General features: G+C 42.7%; 1 protein-coding gene across 3 annotated transcripts in view; it reads left to right on the forward strand.

Moving 5' to 3' along the window:
• The window catches only part of CCDC27 (coiled-coil domain containing 27), a 76244-nt gene that overhangs the window by 47781 nt on the left and 10506 nt on the right, over positions 1 to 17957 (forward strand). For all 3 annotated transcript variants that reach the window (XM_040429266.1, XM_040429247.1, XM_040429256.1), the window contains exons 9-11: positions 7314 to 7391; positions 7739 to 7951; positions 11533 to 11637. In XM_040429266.1, coding sequence (XP_040285200.1) covers positions 7314 to 7391; positions 7739 to 7951; positions 11533 to 11637 — 396 coding nt within the window. The remainder of the gene's footprint in view (positions 1 to 7313; positions 7392 to 7738; positions 7952 to 11532; positions 11638 to 17957) is intronic.

Raw genomic sequence — 17957 nt, forward strand, 5'->3', positions numbered from 1 at the left:
CTGACCCTAATTGTATCATCTGCTCAATACTAAGGAAATCATGAGCACATGACTGGCAGGTGGTCCCTGAGGACTGGAGTTGAGGAACCCTGCTGTAGGGAACACTATTACTATTAAGGACAGTTTGGGAGCATATTATTATGGGGAACTATTTGAATGGAACTAGCTCAGTATTGGAGGTAGCAGCAGGATGACAGTGTTTAGGCACCAGGAAGGGGAGGATGATAGTAAAGTGAGGAATCTAAAAAAAAATTCTGTGAAACTCTGCAGAGACGAGACGCAGCTGAAAGAAGGTGTCATGGCGGTCTAATCTCCGAATGAAGACATTGAGGAAAGTCTACATGACAGGAGATGTCACTGGATGTAAGAGGTATGTGCTGCTGTATTTTCCTATATATTTTGTAGCAATGTATGTAATGTCCATCCAAATATCTGTTTCATAGTAGGGTAGGGGGGGGGAGGGGTATATAGAATTTGGGCCACACTGCCTCAGCCCGGCCCCAGACTTCAGGTCACACTGTGTGTGTTCTGAATTCTGGGGCCTCACACCCATCTACAACATTATCTGTACTCAGAGAATTATCACTGTGTTATCTGTGGTGTTGCATAGGACTGCAAGTGACATCTACTACATTATCTGTAAAAGGGGCGTGGCCAGAAGTGGGGGGGGGCACAATACTTGGCTTGCCCCGTGTTCAACCCACGCTACGCCACTGCATTCAGCCGATGTTCGTATAAAAAACTTGTTAGATTATTTATTATATTTGAATGTATCCGTATGGTGGGGCCCCAAAATAAATTTTACTGGCGGGCCCTAGGTACCCCAGTCCGACACCGTTGAGGGGATATTCTGTTCAGGATCCCCATCTCTTGGCCACCATGGAGATCAGTTACAAAGTGTGTCTTCCACTCTGGAGGACCTGTCATGTCCTGCATTACACAAACAATCCATTGATTTGACTTGATATTAGGTCCATTTACACGTCCGTGTGTGTTTTGCGGATTCACAAAACACGGACATCAGCAATGTGCGGTCCGCATTTTAGTAGTAGAAAATGCCTAATCTTGTCTGCAATTGGGGACAAGAATAGGACATGTTCAATTTTTTTCGGGATCGGAATTGCGGACCCCAAAGTGCGGGTCCGCTTTCCGGATCCAGGCAGCACATCGTGCGGACCCATAGAAATTAATGGGTCCGCAATTCCGTTCCGCAAAATGCGGAACAGAATTGCGACGTGTGAATGGACCCATTGTGTAATGCTTCATTTCCCCTGTGGTGACGCTGCAGGGAAACTGAACACTTACTGCCAGGCAGCCTACAAATTCTCATATCTACAGTAAAGGTTTCCGGAAGGCTGTTTCAGCAGAGGACCAGTCTGATGGAGTTCACCGTATCCGGAATAGCCTGCACAGTTTTTTTATCCAGCCAAAACCTGGTGCTTGTGCTGGAAGCTGGTCGATTCCCCCCCAGATCCCATTATAGTCAAGGGGTCCCGACGGTGCACGGCCCTATTCAGCCATGCCGGATATGGTGAATTCTAGATACATTTACTGCAGATGTGAAAGTAAGCCTTATTAGGGTCAAGAGACCCTATGAATAAATAGACGCTGTCCAAAGTGGAAAACTTCTTTATTCCTAAAGTAACTCTGAATGCTGCATGTAGCGTCAGTTTGCCCACAGCCACCATCTAAAATATGGATGCCTATTTTATTTGTGCCTTTTAGAGGGCTCTGCTTGATAGAAGGGTGGTTAAGTTTGGGCAGCTGCCAGCAAAAGGTTATACCACTTATTCTCTACACTCCTGTGTGTTTAATGGGGTTCACATTAAGGGCCCTCATCTATTAACCAGAATGTAGAGCGGTAACAAGGAGCATCTCACTCTAGCAAGCATCTCCTCTTATTGCACCAGCATCCCAGTAATAATGGGCACTGTGCCATTTGTCTTGCAGTGGCACTGCTGGTGAATTAATTACTTGATGCCAGGTTTCACCACAGATAACTGCTGGTCACTGTAAGTCCCAGCTTCAGAGTGGCCTTCTAACAAAATGGGATTGTGCAATTGGGGGGAAGGGGTATCAAGCTCTTCACTCCAGAATACTGGTTTCAAAACGTTGCAAAATAGAGCATTTGTAACTTTTCAAACATTTAGCTTTTTTTTTTTTACACCATTCACTGCAGTTTGAGAGAGTGAGTGTGAGTAGACTGTTTTAACCACTTCACATATGGGCCATTTGCCCCCTTCCTGACCAGGCCTAATTTTGCAAATCAGACATATCTCACTTTATGTGGTAATAACTTTGGAACGCTTTTACTTATCCAAGCCATTCAGAGATTTGTTTTCTTGTAACACATTGTACTTCATGATAGTCACAAATTTGAGTCAATATATTTCACCTTTATTTATGAAAAAATTCTCAAATTTTAAAAATTTCAATTTCTCTGCTTTTAAAACAGAAAGTGATACCTCATAAAATATTTATTACTTAACATTCCCCATATGTCTACTTTATGTTGGCATCATTTTGGAAATGTCATTTTATTTTTTTAGGACGTTAGAAGGCTTAGAATTTTAGAAGAAATTCTTCAAATTTTTAAGAAAATTGCCAAAACCCACTTTTTAAGGACCAGTTCAGGTCTGAAGTCACTTTGTGGGGCTTACATAGTGGATACCCCCCATAAATGACCCCATTGTAGAAACTACACCCCTCAAGTTACTAAAAACTGATTTTACAAACTTTAACCCTTAACATGTATAGCTTGGAAGAAAGACAAGACAGAGGGGATATGATAGAAACGTTTAAATACATAAAGGGAATCAACAAGGTAAAAGAGTATTTAAAAGAAGAAAAACTACTACAAGAGGACATAGTTTTAAATTAGAGGGGCAAAGGTTTAAAAGTAATATCAGGAAGTATTACTTTACTGAGAGAGTAGTGGATGCATGGAATAGCCTTCCTGTAGAAGTGGTAGCTGCAAATACAGTGAAGGAGTTTAAGCATGCATGGGATAGGCATAAGGCCATCCTTCATATAAGATAGGGCCAGGGGCTATCCATAGTATTCAGTATATTGGGCAGACTAGATGGGCCAAATGGTTCTTATCTGCCGACACATTCTATGTTTCTATGTTTAGGCGTTACACAAGAATTAAAGGGAAATGGAGATCAAATTTTTTAATTTCACTTTTTTGGCAGATTTTACATTTTAATCCATTTTTTTCTTTAACACATCGTGGGTTAACAGCCAAACAAAACTCAATATTTATTACCCTGATTCTGCGGTTTACAGAAACACCCCACATGTGGTCATAAACGGATGTAAGGGCACACGGCAGGGCGCAGAAGAAAAGGAGCGCCACATGGTTTTTAGAAGGCAGATTTTGCTGAACTGGTTTTTAGATGCCATGTCCCATTTGAAGCCCCCCTGATGCACCCTTACAGTAAAAAATCCCCCAAAAAAGTGACCCCATTTTGGAAACTAGGGGATAAGGTGCCAGTTTTATTGGTACTATTTTGGGGTACATATGATTTTTTGATCATTCATTATAACACTTTATGGGGCAAGGTGAAAATTTGTTGTTTTTATTTATTTCTTTTTACAGCGTTCCCCTGAGGGTTTAGGTCATGTGACATTTTTATACAGCAGATCGTTACGGACGTGGTGATACCTAATATGTATACTTTTTCTTATTTATTTAAGTTTTACACAATAATAGCATTTTAATGTGTCCATGTTCTGAGAGCTATAATTTTTTTTAGCAACTTTCTTATGTAGGGGCCAACTTTTTGCGGGATGAGGTGATGGTTTTATTGGTTCCATTTTGTGGGACATACGCCTTTTTGATCACTTGGTGTTGCTTTTTTTGTGATGTAAGGTGACAAAAATGGCTTTTGTTTTTACACACTTTATTTTTTATGGTGTTTATTGGACTGGGTGGATCATGAGATATATTTATAGAGCTGACCATAACGGACGCGACAATACCAAATATGTCTATTTTATTATTTTTTTTCTATTTTAAATTTTTTTTTTTAATTCCTTATTTGGGGAATTTTTCTTTTTTACATGTGAAACGTTTTATTTTTTATTTTATTTTAACACTTTATTTTTTTATTTTACACTTTTCGTCCCCCATAAGGTCATACAAGACCTCTGGGGGACATTTAACTTCACTTTTTTTTTTCACTATTGATTTCTCCTGTAACTGGGGCTGACATAGTAGCCCCAGTTACAGGGGAAATACACCCCCCAGAGAGGCTGTACTGCGCAATACAGCGCTGTACAGCCTCAGTGCAGGACTGATCGAGGTCTGTGAAAGACGCGACAACTCCTGCACTCTCCCGGCACCAGCGGTCACAAGACCGCCGGGCCAGAACAGGAAGCGCATTTGCGCTTCCTGCTCTGTATACACAGCGCTCGGTGAGCGCTGTGTATACAGAGATCTAGAAGGCAGGGACACCTGGGAACTGTCCCTGCCTTCTCTAAGGGTTGCCCTGCTGTCACTGACAGCGGGCAACCCGATCTGCAGCTGCACGATTAGCGTGCAGCTGCGACCTCTGAATGGACATTCAGAAACGTCCATTCAGAGATAGAGAACCACCTCCCGGACGTTTATAGTCAACGGGCGGACGGGAGGTGGTTAAAGGGCATCTGTCAGCAGATTTGTACCTATGACGCTGGCTGACCTGTTACATGTGCACTTGGCAGCTGAAGGCATCTGTGTTGGTGCCATGTTCAAATGTGGCCGCATTACTGAGAAAAAATTTATTTTAATATATGCAAATAAGGCCTCTAGGAGAAACAGGGGCTTTGCCATTACACCTATAGGCCCAGCTCTCTCTCTGCATCTGTTGCATCCTCTCCACTTTGATTGACAGGGCCAAGCAGTGAAAACATCATTACGACTAGTCCTGTCAGTCAAAGTGCAGTGGATGTGTCAGTTGCAGAGCCTCATTTGCATACATTAAAACTTAATTTTTCTCAGCAATGCGGGTACATATGAACATGGGACCAGATGCCTTCAGGTGCCAAGTGCACATGTAATAGGTCTGCCAGTGTCATAGGTAAAATTTGCTGACAAATTTATCAACTGAGACTTTTTAAAAAGTCACAAAAATTATCCGGCTTCAGTAAAGGAGTGACTGAGTGGCATAGAAAATGGAGTAACATCTAAAGACAGAAGTGTTAGACTTAAATGAAGTCGACAGAGTGGGTGCAGCCGATAGCAGGCCACGGCGGTGACCTGCCCCTTGACCTGCACCACGTGATGCAAAGGGGCAGGTCACCACCGAGGCCTGCTGTTGGCTGCACCTCATCTGTCAATGGATGCTATTTTCTGCAGGCAGGGGAGATGCAAAGACAGCTGTGGAGTGATCCGAGAATAAACCGAGGTCGGGGACCAGGTAAGTATTCTGTCTTGGATAAACCCTTTATGATGCACGTTATTTGTCAAACATCATGCAACATTTGATATAGTTGGCGCAAACGACAGCAACACAGAATCTTGCAAAACTGACTTAACAAATTCCCCTCATGATAAATCTCCCCAATGTGTTCTACGAACATACAAGGTCCATGGACAATTAGGTACAGTGGATATAAAAAGTCTACACACCCCTGTTAAAATGTCAGGTTTCTGTGATGTAAAAAAATGAGATAAAGATAAATCATTTCAGAACTTTTCCACCTTTAATGTGACCTATAAACTGTACAACTCATATGAAAAACAAACTGAAATCTTTTAGGTAGAGGGAAGAAAAAAATATAAAAACAAAATAATGTGGTTGCATAAGTTTGCACACCCTTAAACTAATACTTTGTTGAAGCACCTTTTGATTTTATTACAGCACTCAGTCTTTTTGGGTATGAGTCTATCAGCATGGCACATTTTGACTTGGCAAGATTTGCCAACTCTTCTTTGCAAAAACACTCAAAATCTGTCAGATTGCGAGGGCATCTCCTGTGCACAGCCCTCTTCAGATCACCCCACAGATTTTCAATCGGATTCAGGTCTGGGCTCTGGCTGGGCCATTCCAAAACTTTAATCTTCTGGTGAAGCCATTCCTTTGTTGATTTGGATGTATGCTTTGGGTCGTTGTCATGCTGAAAGATGAAGTTCCTCTTCATGTTCAGCTTTCTAGCAGAAGCCTGAAGGTTTTGTGCCAATATTGACTGGTATTTGGAACTGTTCATAATTTCCTCTAGCTTAACTAAGGCCCCAGTTCCAGCTGAAGAAAACCAGCCCCAAAGCATGATGCTACCACCACCATGCTTCACTGTGGGTATGGTGTTCTTTTGGTGACGTGCAGTGTTGTTTTTGCGCCAAACATTTTTGGAATTATGGCCAAAAAGTTCAACCTTGGTTTCATCAGACCATAACACCTTTTCCCACATGCTTTTGGGAGACTTCAGATGGCTTGGATGTTTTTCTTCGCGAGAAAAGGCTTTCGTTTTGCCACTCTACCCTATAGCCCAGACATATGAAGAATACGGGAGATTGTTGTCACATGTACCACACAGCCAGTACTTGCCAAATATTCCTGCAGCTCCTTTAATGTTGCTGTAGGCCTCTTGGTAGCCTCCCAGACCAGTTTTCTTCTCGTCTTTTAATCAATTTTGGAGGGACATCCAGTTCTTGGTAATGTCACTGTTGTGCCATATTTTCTCCACTTGATGACGACTGTCTTCACTGTGTTCCATGGTATATCTAATGCCTTGGAAATTATTTTGTACCCTTCTCCTCACTGATACCTTTTAACAATCAGATCCCTCTGATGTTTTGGAAGCTCTCTGTGGACCATGGCTTTTGCTGTGGGATGCGACTAAGAAAATTTCAGGAAAGACCAACTAGAGCAGCTGAACTTTATTTGGGGTTAATCAGAGGCACTTTAAATGATGGCAGGTGTATGCTGACTCCTATTTAACATGATTTTGAATGTGATTGCTTAATTCTGAACACAGCTACATCCCCAGTTATAAGAGGGTGTGCACACTTATGCAACCACATTATTATATATATTTTTTTTCCCGCCACCTAAAAGATTTCAGTTTGTTTTTCAATTGAGTTGTACAGTTTATAGGTCATATTAAAGGTGGAAAATGTTCTGAAATGATTTATCTTTGTCTTATTTTTTCCCACTGTATGTATATTTCTGTAATCATAGTTTTGTTACATTATGTGGAAGGGGGCTTGTCTACCCCCACATGGTTTCAGTATTATGATCCTGCATAGACCCCCATAGTTTCCTATTCTATACTGACATGGTGTAAGCATTGCCATGGCTTATTAATGTATCTTTATGTTCTTATTTAAGTTTTCAAGTTTGCGAGAAGAAAGAAAACATGAAGAGATGATGGCTTCCTTGGAACAGGAGAACTGCAGTCTTAGAGAGGTATCATGTATGATGTGCAGGAAGTCGGGGTCTCTAACTTCATCTCACTGATTATTCTTTCAATAAAGGGATTCCTTTGTACTTAAAGGGGTTGTCCACAATCCCTAATGAACAGATTTTTGGTGGGGATCCTAACAGTCTCTTGTAAGTGGGCCACACGTTTAATAAATGCAGAGAAGATAAACTATTACATGTAGTGTATGGTCTTTCATAACAGGACAGGAGAATATACGAACCTGAAGTGTCCTAATAACAGGCAAGATCTAAGACTAGAAGCCTTGGTACCAAGTTTGACAGTTCGATATCAGGACGGTGTAGCCTAGTTCTGAATATACATTACATTGCAGATGATGTGTGAACTCAAATCCGAGGTGATGAGGAGGAACGAGATGATTGCCGAATTAAAGAGTGAAGTTCAAAGACTGCAGAAAGAGATAAGCAAATATCAGACAGAAGTGAAGAAGCAAGAGGGGGAGACAAGTCAGATCAAGAGCAAGGCAGAGGACTTGGCTTCTTCTGAGCAACATGTCAAGGTGGCTTTGGAGACGTTGCAGACCAAGGTAAAAGTCATCATCTATCATTTTGACATGTAGAGCTTCATATTAGAAAAAGGTCATCTCACCATGAACCTTGGTGTAGAATGTAACTTTCTCAAACTAGAGGAAATATAGGAGATGCAGTGGAGAGGCCATGTTGGCAACATTGTGTTATGCACTTGGTTACAATCCTGTTCCTTCTTTCTGCACTAATACGCAAGATTGGAGTAAATGCAAATGTGTTTAACATGGGCTGACAGAAAATGGTCACAAATTATGGGATTCCAAGAGCTACAGTCAGGTCCATAAATATTGGGACATCGACACAATTCTAAAATTTATGGCTCTATACACCACCACCATGGATTTGAAATGAAATGAACAAGATGTGCTTTAACTGCAGACTGTCAGCTTTAATTTGAGGGTATTTACATCCAAATCGGGTGAACGGTGTAGGAATTACAACAGTTTGCATATGGACCTGACTGTACAATGTGCTATTTTATTGTGGAGCCCTGCCACCTGTAGTGTATAGCAAATTTCAGTGAGACCCAGGCTATTAACATGAACAAACGGCTTCCCCAATCTCAGCAAGGGAAAGCCATTCAGACCTTGGGAATACAGCACTCCTGAGGAAAGCAACCTCAGATACCATGGCATCTGGGGGTTAAATGTCTGAGATCGGCGTTATAGCGTAGCTACATTTTTAAAGACCGGACAGAGGAGGTCCAGGAGGTGTTAAACAATAGTTAATTTTCTGATAACACATTTCCTTTAATAAATGTAGGGTCACCATGGGCTTGGCATTATCTCGGTCTCTGGTCCCGCAGCTTCAGAGGAGCAGTGCATGCGCTATACCTGCAGTGAGTCCAATGCCCTCTGCAGGAAAGGCAGATTCACGTTCTACACCTGCGTGAGTTTTCAGTGAGACACAAGCTGACGTGGGTGTAGTTGAAGGGAAATAGTAATGTCTAAGAAGAGAGGTGGAATGGAAAGAAAGGGAAGGTAATGCGAGAGATGAAGAGGATTCTTGCAAGAGGCGGGCTTGGGCACTTGGAGGAGGCGGTCCTGGGCTCTTGAAACCATTGCCTTGACAGGCACTTTGGACCTTATTTGCATACAGAATAAAGTATATTTTCTGTTTGAAAGTACAGATAAAGTTAAACAAGGTATGGTTGAAATGATGTTAGATGGATATACATTGCACTGGCATTGCTTACAGATTGAAGAAGCTGACAGAATCCCTTTAAGATATGGAGGAGAGGACTGTAGAGGCGAGACTTGGGCCACAGCACAGTCTCATCAGTTAGTATGCTTCCTGGTCATACAGGCGAATACAGGACCACGGATCTCTTACATAAAGTGATGTCTTCTCTGATGTAGACGTTCTTTGTCCATTCTTCTCCATTCAAGCCAAACCACCATGACAGCACTCACTCACTTCTTACATTCAGTACCTCATCATGTAGATGTTCTCTTTCCCCATCTTCTCCATTCGGTCAAGACTGTCGTGATAACTTCTTTCAGCCATGTCTTGTCTCTGCAGAGTTTGCCACACAGACATATTAGATTCCTCACTTTTCCATCATCTTCCGCACCTTATCAACACCAACTGCCCTCCTGCAACCTCTCAATACTGTGTCCACTGTGCTCTCCAATCCCCTCAAATACTATACTGCTGAAAAAATAGTCCCCTAGTAGTAATAATGCCCCTAAAATGCCTCTATGAATAATAGTGCCTATATAGTGAACCCAGCATATATATGCAACACACATACACATAAATACACCATATACATGGTACACATACATACAGTGCCTTGCAAAAGTATTCACCTCCCTTGACTTTCTTCGTATTTTGTTACATTACAGCCTTAAGTTTAATGTTTTGTTAATCTGAATTTTTTTGTGATGGATCAGAACACAATAGTCTAAGTTGGTGAAGTGAAATGAGAAAAATATATAAATAAAACTATTGTTTAGAAATAGAAAACAGAAAATTGGCATGTGCGTATATATTCACCCCCTTTGTTAGGAAGCCCATAAAAAGCTCTGGTGCAACCAATTACCTTCAGAAGTCACACAATTAGTGAAATGATGTCCACCTGTGTGCAATCTAAGTGTCACATGATCTGTCATTACATATACACACCTTTTTTGAAAGGCCCCAGAGGCTGCAACACCTAAGCAAGAGGCATCACTAACCAAACACTGCCATGAAGACAAAGGAACTCTCCAAACAAGTAATGGATAATGTTGTTGAGAAGTACAAGTCAGGGTTAGGTTATAAAAAAAATCCAAATCTTTGATGATCCCCAGGAGCACCATCAAATCTATCATAATCAAATTAAAAGAACATGGCACACCAGCAAACCTGCCAAGAGACGGCCACCCACCAAAACTCACGGACTGGGCAAGGAGGGCATTAATCAGAGAGGCAGCACAGAGACCTAAGGTAACCCTGGAGGAGCTGCAGAGTTCCACAGCAGAGACTGGAGTATCTGTACATAGGACGACAATAAGCCGTACGCAGGACAATGACCCCAAACACACTGCTAAAGCAACACTTGAGTGGTTTAAGGGGAAATATATAAATGTGTTGGAATGGCCTAGTCACAGCCCAGATCTCAATCCAATAGAAAATCTGTGGTCAGACTTAAAGATTGCTGTTCACAAGTGCAAACCATCCAACCTGAAGGAGCTGGAGCAGTTTTGCAAGGAGGAATGGGCACAAATCCCAGTGGTAAGATGTGGCAAGCTCATAGAGACTTATCCAAAGCGACTTGGAGCTGTGATTGCCGCAAAAGGTGGCTCTACAAAGTATTGACTTTAGGGGGGTGAATAGTTATGCACATTGACTTTTTATGTTATTTTGTCCTATTTGTTGTTTGCTTCACAATAAAAAAAACAAACACCTACCAGGCCTGAAGCCTATGGCGGTGATCGGCGGAGGGGCAGGGAACTATGTGCTCCCATGCCCCGCCGCAGTATGTGGGCGTTTGGGTCGGCGTTGGCCCCCACAGCGATGCCGGGCCCGGGGCTGCTGACCCAAACGCCCCTATTATAATCCACCATTGCTAAGGAGCTAAACTATCAATGGTGCGCAAAGCAATTGAAATGAACATCTCCAGCTGCCCTGCCACCACCAGAGCACAGGATCGGGACTCAGCCGGTAACACGGTTCTCCAATCCAGTTGTAATTTTAACAACCGGATCTGGAGAACTGTAATGAATTGGCTGAATCCCATGCCTGGCTACACCTCTGGTGGTTTGCAAGCTATTGTGTGTACAAGCCCTCTATGCAGGTTACTGCAACTCAAATTTAGACCACAAGGTGGTGCTCTAAACCTGTCCTATATCAGCAGAATATATATATTTTTTGTCTTTTTAGCTTCTTAAGGATTAAAATATTCAGGCAAAACTTTGTTTAGGTCATAAATTACTTGCATAGAAAACAGTTACACCACTTTATATGAATGTGTGAAGTGTACAGTGTACTGTCTACTGGCGTACAGTTACGGTATAAGCAGGATACAGTAGTCTAGTCACACATCTAGTTCCAGTCCATACTAGTTTATACTTATTACTATGTTTTTGCATTTCAGTATGAACGACTGCGCAGTAAGATAATCCAGGCTGCATACATGGCCCCCGGATTCAAGGGTCCACAGGTAGTAATCTCAGATAATGAAATCCTGGAAACCATGCAGGTAAGAGGGTGCTGGTCTGCATGCTGAATGTGTCATCACAAACTGACCTATTGTCTAAACCAAGTTTTATGTAAAAACATATATTTTGTTTTTAGAATTTTAGGTGTTTTCATGTCACTGTCTTTTTTTTATTTATTCAAAAATTGTACAGTTTTCACATTGCCCACTAGACCTTTTATTTTATTTTATGCACTTATATTTACAGACATTGACATCAGTGGGGCTCACAATCTCAGTTCCCTATCAGTCTGTCTGTGGAGTAATATATCAAAAATTCCTATTTAGGGATATGCTTTTCAGCAGCCAAATGGACTATAGACACCATGGACAGGAGCTGACTCATTGACTTCTATGAGAGAGTTTGTAAGCAATGCTCTGTGGTCTGTGCAGAGATCAGGAAAGAGTAGAAAAGCTGTAATATTGCCTAATGGTGAATGGTGGATCGTGTGCTACAGATACAGAGGTGTTAGCTGTCATTTTAATACTTCCTATGATAATAATGAGATGACTGCTGTACCATGATCTCCACTGTACAAAAATTGTCAGCCTATTATTAGAATCAGTGGTCAGATTGATATTGACATGGAAAATTGAAAAATGACCCTCATATCAGATGCTCAGACCCCCATATCAGATACTCCGACCTCACCGCACTGCATCTTATAAAGTGAAATACGTTAATTAGCAGTGCACTACTGCCAAAGGGGACCCTGTGGGCCCCCTTGGTTGAGGGGCCCCATCACAAGTTGCAACCGCTGTGCCACTGAATTGTGGCAGCGGCCACACAAGTATATCATGGTTTAGAATGGGCTCCCTTCCACGCTGGGCCCCTGTGCAGCTGAATCGGCTACACAGGCGGTATGTCCGCCCCTGAGCTGAACACAGACATGAATGGAAGCAATGGAAAACAGCTGTGGTGGTGGCTCACTCCTAATTACCTATGGTATGGTGCTACCAACCCAAAGGAGAGGATACCCTACCTCTCAAGAATGAATGGAAGCAACTCCTTATTTTTTGAAGAGGTTGGGGGAGGAGGGAGTCATAAATTTATTGTGCGTCAGTTGTCCAAAAAAGATTTTCATTGCACTCTGAGTTATGCAAAATTGGGAAAAATGGGCCCCATAGCAGATTTATGAATCCCCTCTTCCCACCCAAGTAACTTCTCCGCAACCCCCCTCCTGAGGCTATTCCACGCTTGTCATAGAACCCCCACCCATTCCCCACACAATAGTTAACAGAACCAAGCTTAACACATAGATATGGTACCAGGACCAAGCTTAATACATAGATATGGTGACAGAACCAGGCTTACTGCATAGATACAGTACCAGGACCAAGCTTAATATGTAGATATGATAACAGAACCAGGCTTAATGCATAGATACGGTACCAGGACCAAGCTTAATATGTAGATATGATAACAGAACCAGGCTTAATGCATAGATACGGTACCAGGACCAAGCTTAATACATAGATATGGTGACAGAACCAGGCTTAATGCATAGATACGGTACCAGGACCAAGCTTAATATGTAGCTATGGTAACAGAACCAGGCTTAATGCATAGATATGGTAACAGAACCAAGTTTAATACATAGATATAGGACCATAACTGTGACAGACTGAACCGTCACTGGGGCTGCTGGAGAAGCCTGAGGGCCAGCCTCCTTCCTAGCGACTACGGACCTAGGATTTTGGAGATCCCCCTTGTTTGGTTGAACCGGGTGTCCGGGGCACATGGACGGGTGTTGCAGTGGAGCCTTTCCCTAAAGCCGTTCACTTTCACAATCTAAGACTGGCCTGGGAAACACAATGCGAATGCTGATGGACTATCTTGCCAAACAGAACTGGAAGGGTGACTAACATGGACATCCCCAAGTGGAACCATAGAGGGTCTCACAGGGTCTGTCATCCTTTAACTTGGGAGAGCTATGTGATGACATGGTCATCAGTTTGAGTTAAATGTGTATTGGTGTTGGATATGTGTAATTATGTTATACTGTGTAACTTGTTATCAAAAGACTGTCAGCACCCTTCCCCTTCGTTATCTCCCATTGTACTCTGAAAGAGCTCAGGACAATGACATTTTGGCAAGGCTCCTGCTAGGACTGTCTGCAGCTATTTTAGCAGGTGGACCCCTGTGGTCTGGTGCAGAGCAGACAGAATATCTGGGGAGGAGAAGGGGGATGTGATGGGATTACAGTTTCATCTGATCACTTTCTGTACATAAGTTTGTGCAGTTGCTCAATAAAGCAGACTTTATTTCACCTACACCGAGTCTCGACCAGTGACTGGGGAAAACTGGGAGCTAAAGACCAGTGGTTTGCAATATCTCCTGAGTAAGGAAGAATACAGAGGCGGACATACTCTTCCTGAATACTGGGGGTCCGTCACAATAACCAAGCATAATACATAGATAAGGTACCAGGACCAAGCTTAATAGATACAATACCAGAACCAAGCTTAATACAGTCCTGATCAAAAGTTTAAGACCACTTGAAAAATGGCAAAAAATCATATTTAGCATGGCTGGATCTTAACAAGGTTTCAAGTAGAGCTTCAACATGCAACAAGAAGAAATGGGAGTGAGACAAAACATTTTTTGAGCATTCAATTTAATGGAAACAACGAATAAACTGAAACAGGCTGTTTTTCACCTGATCAAAAGTTTAGGACCACACCTCCAAAAAAAAACGAAGCCCCCCCCCCCCCCCCAAAACAGAAATCCAACTTCCAAACATGAACTCAGTAATGAGTAGCTCCGCCGTTATTGTTTATCACTTCCAAAATTTGTTTCGGCATGCTTGATGCAAGTGTTTCCATGAAGTGAGTGGGAACATTTCTCCAAGTGGTGAAGACGGCCGCACAAAGGCCATCTACTGTCTGGAACTGTTGTCCATTTTTGTAAACTTCCCTTGCCATCCATCCCCAAAGGTTCTCAATTGCATTTAGATCAGGGGAACACGCAGGATGGGCCAAAAGAGTGATGTTATTCTCCTGGAAGAAGTCCCTTGTCCTGCGGGAATTGTGTACTGTTGCTTTCTCCTGTTGAAAAACCCAGTTGTTACCACACAGACGAGGGCCCTCAGTCATGAGAAATGCTCTCTGCAACATCTGGACATAGCCAGCGGCCGTTTGACGCCCCTGCACTTCCTGAAGCTCCATTGTTCCACTGAAGGAAAAAGCACCCCAGACCATTATGGCGCCCCCTCCATTGTGGCGCGTAGAAAACATCTCAGGTGGGATCTGCTTGTCATGCCAGTAACGTTGGAAACCATCAGGACCATCAAGGTTACATTTTTTTCTCATCAGAGAATAAAACTTTCTTCCACTTTTGAATGTCCCATGTTTGGTGCTCTCTTGCAAACTCCAAACGAGCAGTTCTGTAGCGTTCAAGGAGACAAGGTCTTTGAAGACGTTTTTTGTTTTTGAAGCCCTTTAGTCTCAGATGCATCTGATGGTTATGGGGCTGCAGTCAGCACCAGTAAGGGCCTTAATTTGGGTCGAGGATCGTCCAATGTCTTGACGGACAGCCAATTGGATCCTCCGGCTCAGTGCTGAGGAAATTTTTTGGGGTCTTCCACTTGACTTTTTTGTTCCATAACCCTCAGGATCATTTAAGAACTTCCAAATGACTGTCTTACTGCGTCCCACCTCAGCAGCGATGGCGCGCTGTGAGAGACCCTGCTTATGCAGTTCAACAACCCGACCACGTTTAAAAAGGGAGAGTTTTTTTGCCTTTGCCATCACAACGTGTGACTACCTGACAGAAAATGACAATGAATACACATCTTTGCACATATTTGGCCTTTTAAAGGCATGTGGTCCTAAAATTTGGATCAGCTGAAAAACAGCCTGTTTCAGTTTAATCGTTGTTTCCATTAAATTGAATGCTCAAAAAATGTTTTGTCTCACTCCCATTTCTTCTTGCTGCATGTTGAAGCTCTACTTGGAACCTTGTTAAGATCCAGCCATGCTAAATATGATTTTTTGCAATTTTTCAAGTGGTCATAAACTTTTGATCAGGACTGTATGTAGATATGGTACCAGAGCCAAGCTTAATACATAGATAATGTACCAGAACCAAGCTCAGTGATCAGCACTAAAGGATTAGCTGGTCACAGTGTGAAGGGGATATTTTTGGAATGTTGTCCTAATGCAGGCTTAGTAAAAGGGTAAATCTAGTTAAACTCTATTTAGTCCATAGGTCATCAAAATGGGGCAGATTTAACTAACTGTATTTGTTGTCAAAAGCAGCCAATCACAGTACAGCTTCCATTTTACCAGATCATTTTAAGAGACGAAAGCTGACACCTGATTGCTTACTGTGGGCGATAAAAATATCCAGAGTTTTAGATAGTTTTGATGCATAAGGCACACCTAAAAGGTGCTGCATATTGAAGCTACCCCAAGTTATAAATACAGTGCCATTTAATAGAAAATATACAGTGGACCCCAGGTTAAGAGTCTGCATTCATAAGGACCACCCCTATCTGCATTTACTGATGGTCACATCTGTATACAAGCTGAAAAGCATTCTCCTGGACAGAAACCAGTCAATGGGATCTGTTTGGCTCCATTTGTGTCAGCTATGTGCCGACTCCGTCACTTCCGTTATTTTCCTTTTTCTGCTCCTCTAATGAATATCATTAACGCTGGTGTGAAAGACGTCTAATATAGCCCCAGTCATCAATCAGTGCTGAGTGGGACAGAAGGAGGAAGAGTCTGATGAACTCTTTCTAGTAAACAAACAGCTCAATATTTCTTTGTGCTGTTTGTTAATACTACACCCTCACACACTCACCACACAAATATATGTGCTCATAGATACACCTACCACGCAAGGACACACTCACCACACACGGAGGTACTCCTACACACGCCTACCACACAAGAACACACTCATACACACACTTACCACACACGGAGGCACTAATACATACACTTACCAAACAAGGACACACTCATACACACTCACCTCACACGGAGGCACTCATACACAAACCTACTACACAAGGAAGCACTCATACACGCTCACTACACACGGAGGTACTCCTACACACGCCTACTACACAAGGACACACTCATGCACACTCACCACACATAAAGGCACTCATATACACACGGAGGTACTCATACACACACCTACCTCACATGGAGGCACTCACACACACACTTACAAGGACACACGCATACACACTCACCACACACGAAGGCACTCATACACACACTTACCACACACTGAGGTACTCATATACACACTTACCACACACACAGGCACTCATAAACACAGCTACCTCACATGGAGGCACTCATACACACTTACCACATACGGAGGTACTCATACACACACTTACCACACACTGAGATACTCATACACACACCTACTACACAAGGCCACACTCATACACTCACCACACATACAGAGGCACTCATACACACACCTACAATACAAGGACGCACTCATACACACTCACCACACACATGGAGGCACTCATACACACACTTAACTTACCACACAAGGACGCACTAATACACACTCACCACACACAGGGACGTGCTCATATATACACTTACCACACAAGGACACACTCATACATGCTCACCCCACACATGAACACACTCATACACACACTTACCACACAAAGACGTGCTCATACAGTACACATGTTCACAACATAAATGAATGCACTCATATACACATTGAGCACATACATGGGTGGACTCATACGCACACTCACCACACTCAAGGATGCACTTACCACACTCAAGGATGCACTCACATATGATGAGTAATATATACATACAGTGTGTGTGTAAAATTATATATAATTTTATGCATAAAGACAATATATATCTTACCTACTGGCTGGAGAGGCCAGGAGACATTTGCTGCTTGGTGCGAGTGAGATAGAGAGAGATACAGAGGACCAGGTGGCCAACCATGAGCCATCTTCGACAGGCCAAACAGGTGAGGTATGCAGGGACCGCTGAGTTGCAGGCACAGCAGCTTAGATACCTCTGAATCAGCCTCTCATTGGCTGGTTGCACTGAAGACATTAAATGCTCAGCTACCCATCAGTCTCACAGCCCCTGCGCTGCTCTTTGCTGTACTTTCTCATGTGAAGCACTGCTTTTAGGGGAAAAAAATTTATGAGGGCAAACTGGGCCTCCTCGGTGCTCTGGCCCTGAATAGTCACACACATTGCCCTCATTAAAATCCCCCACAATTGTGTACTGGCAGGGAGGCACGGGCGTATACCCTTACTCATTACTCGTATAGCCAAGCTCACGGGGTTATTGTCGTACAATTGGAAATG

This window comes from Bufo bufo, chromosome 1, assembly GCF_905171765.1.
Source record: "Bufo bufo chromosome 1, aBufBuf1.1, whole genome shotgun sequence".
NCBI classification, from domain to species: Eukaryota; Metazoa; Chordata; class Amphibia; order Anura; family Bufonidae; genus Bufo; species Bufo bufo.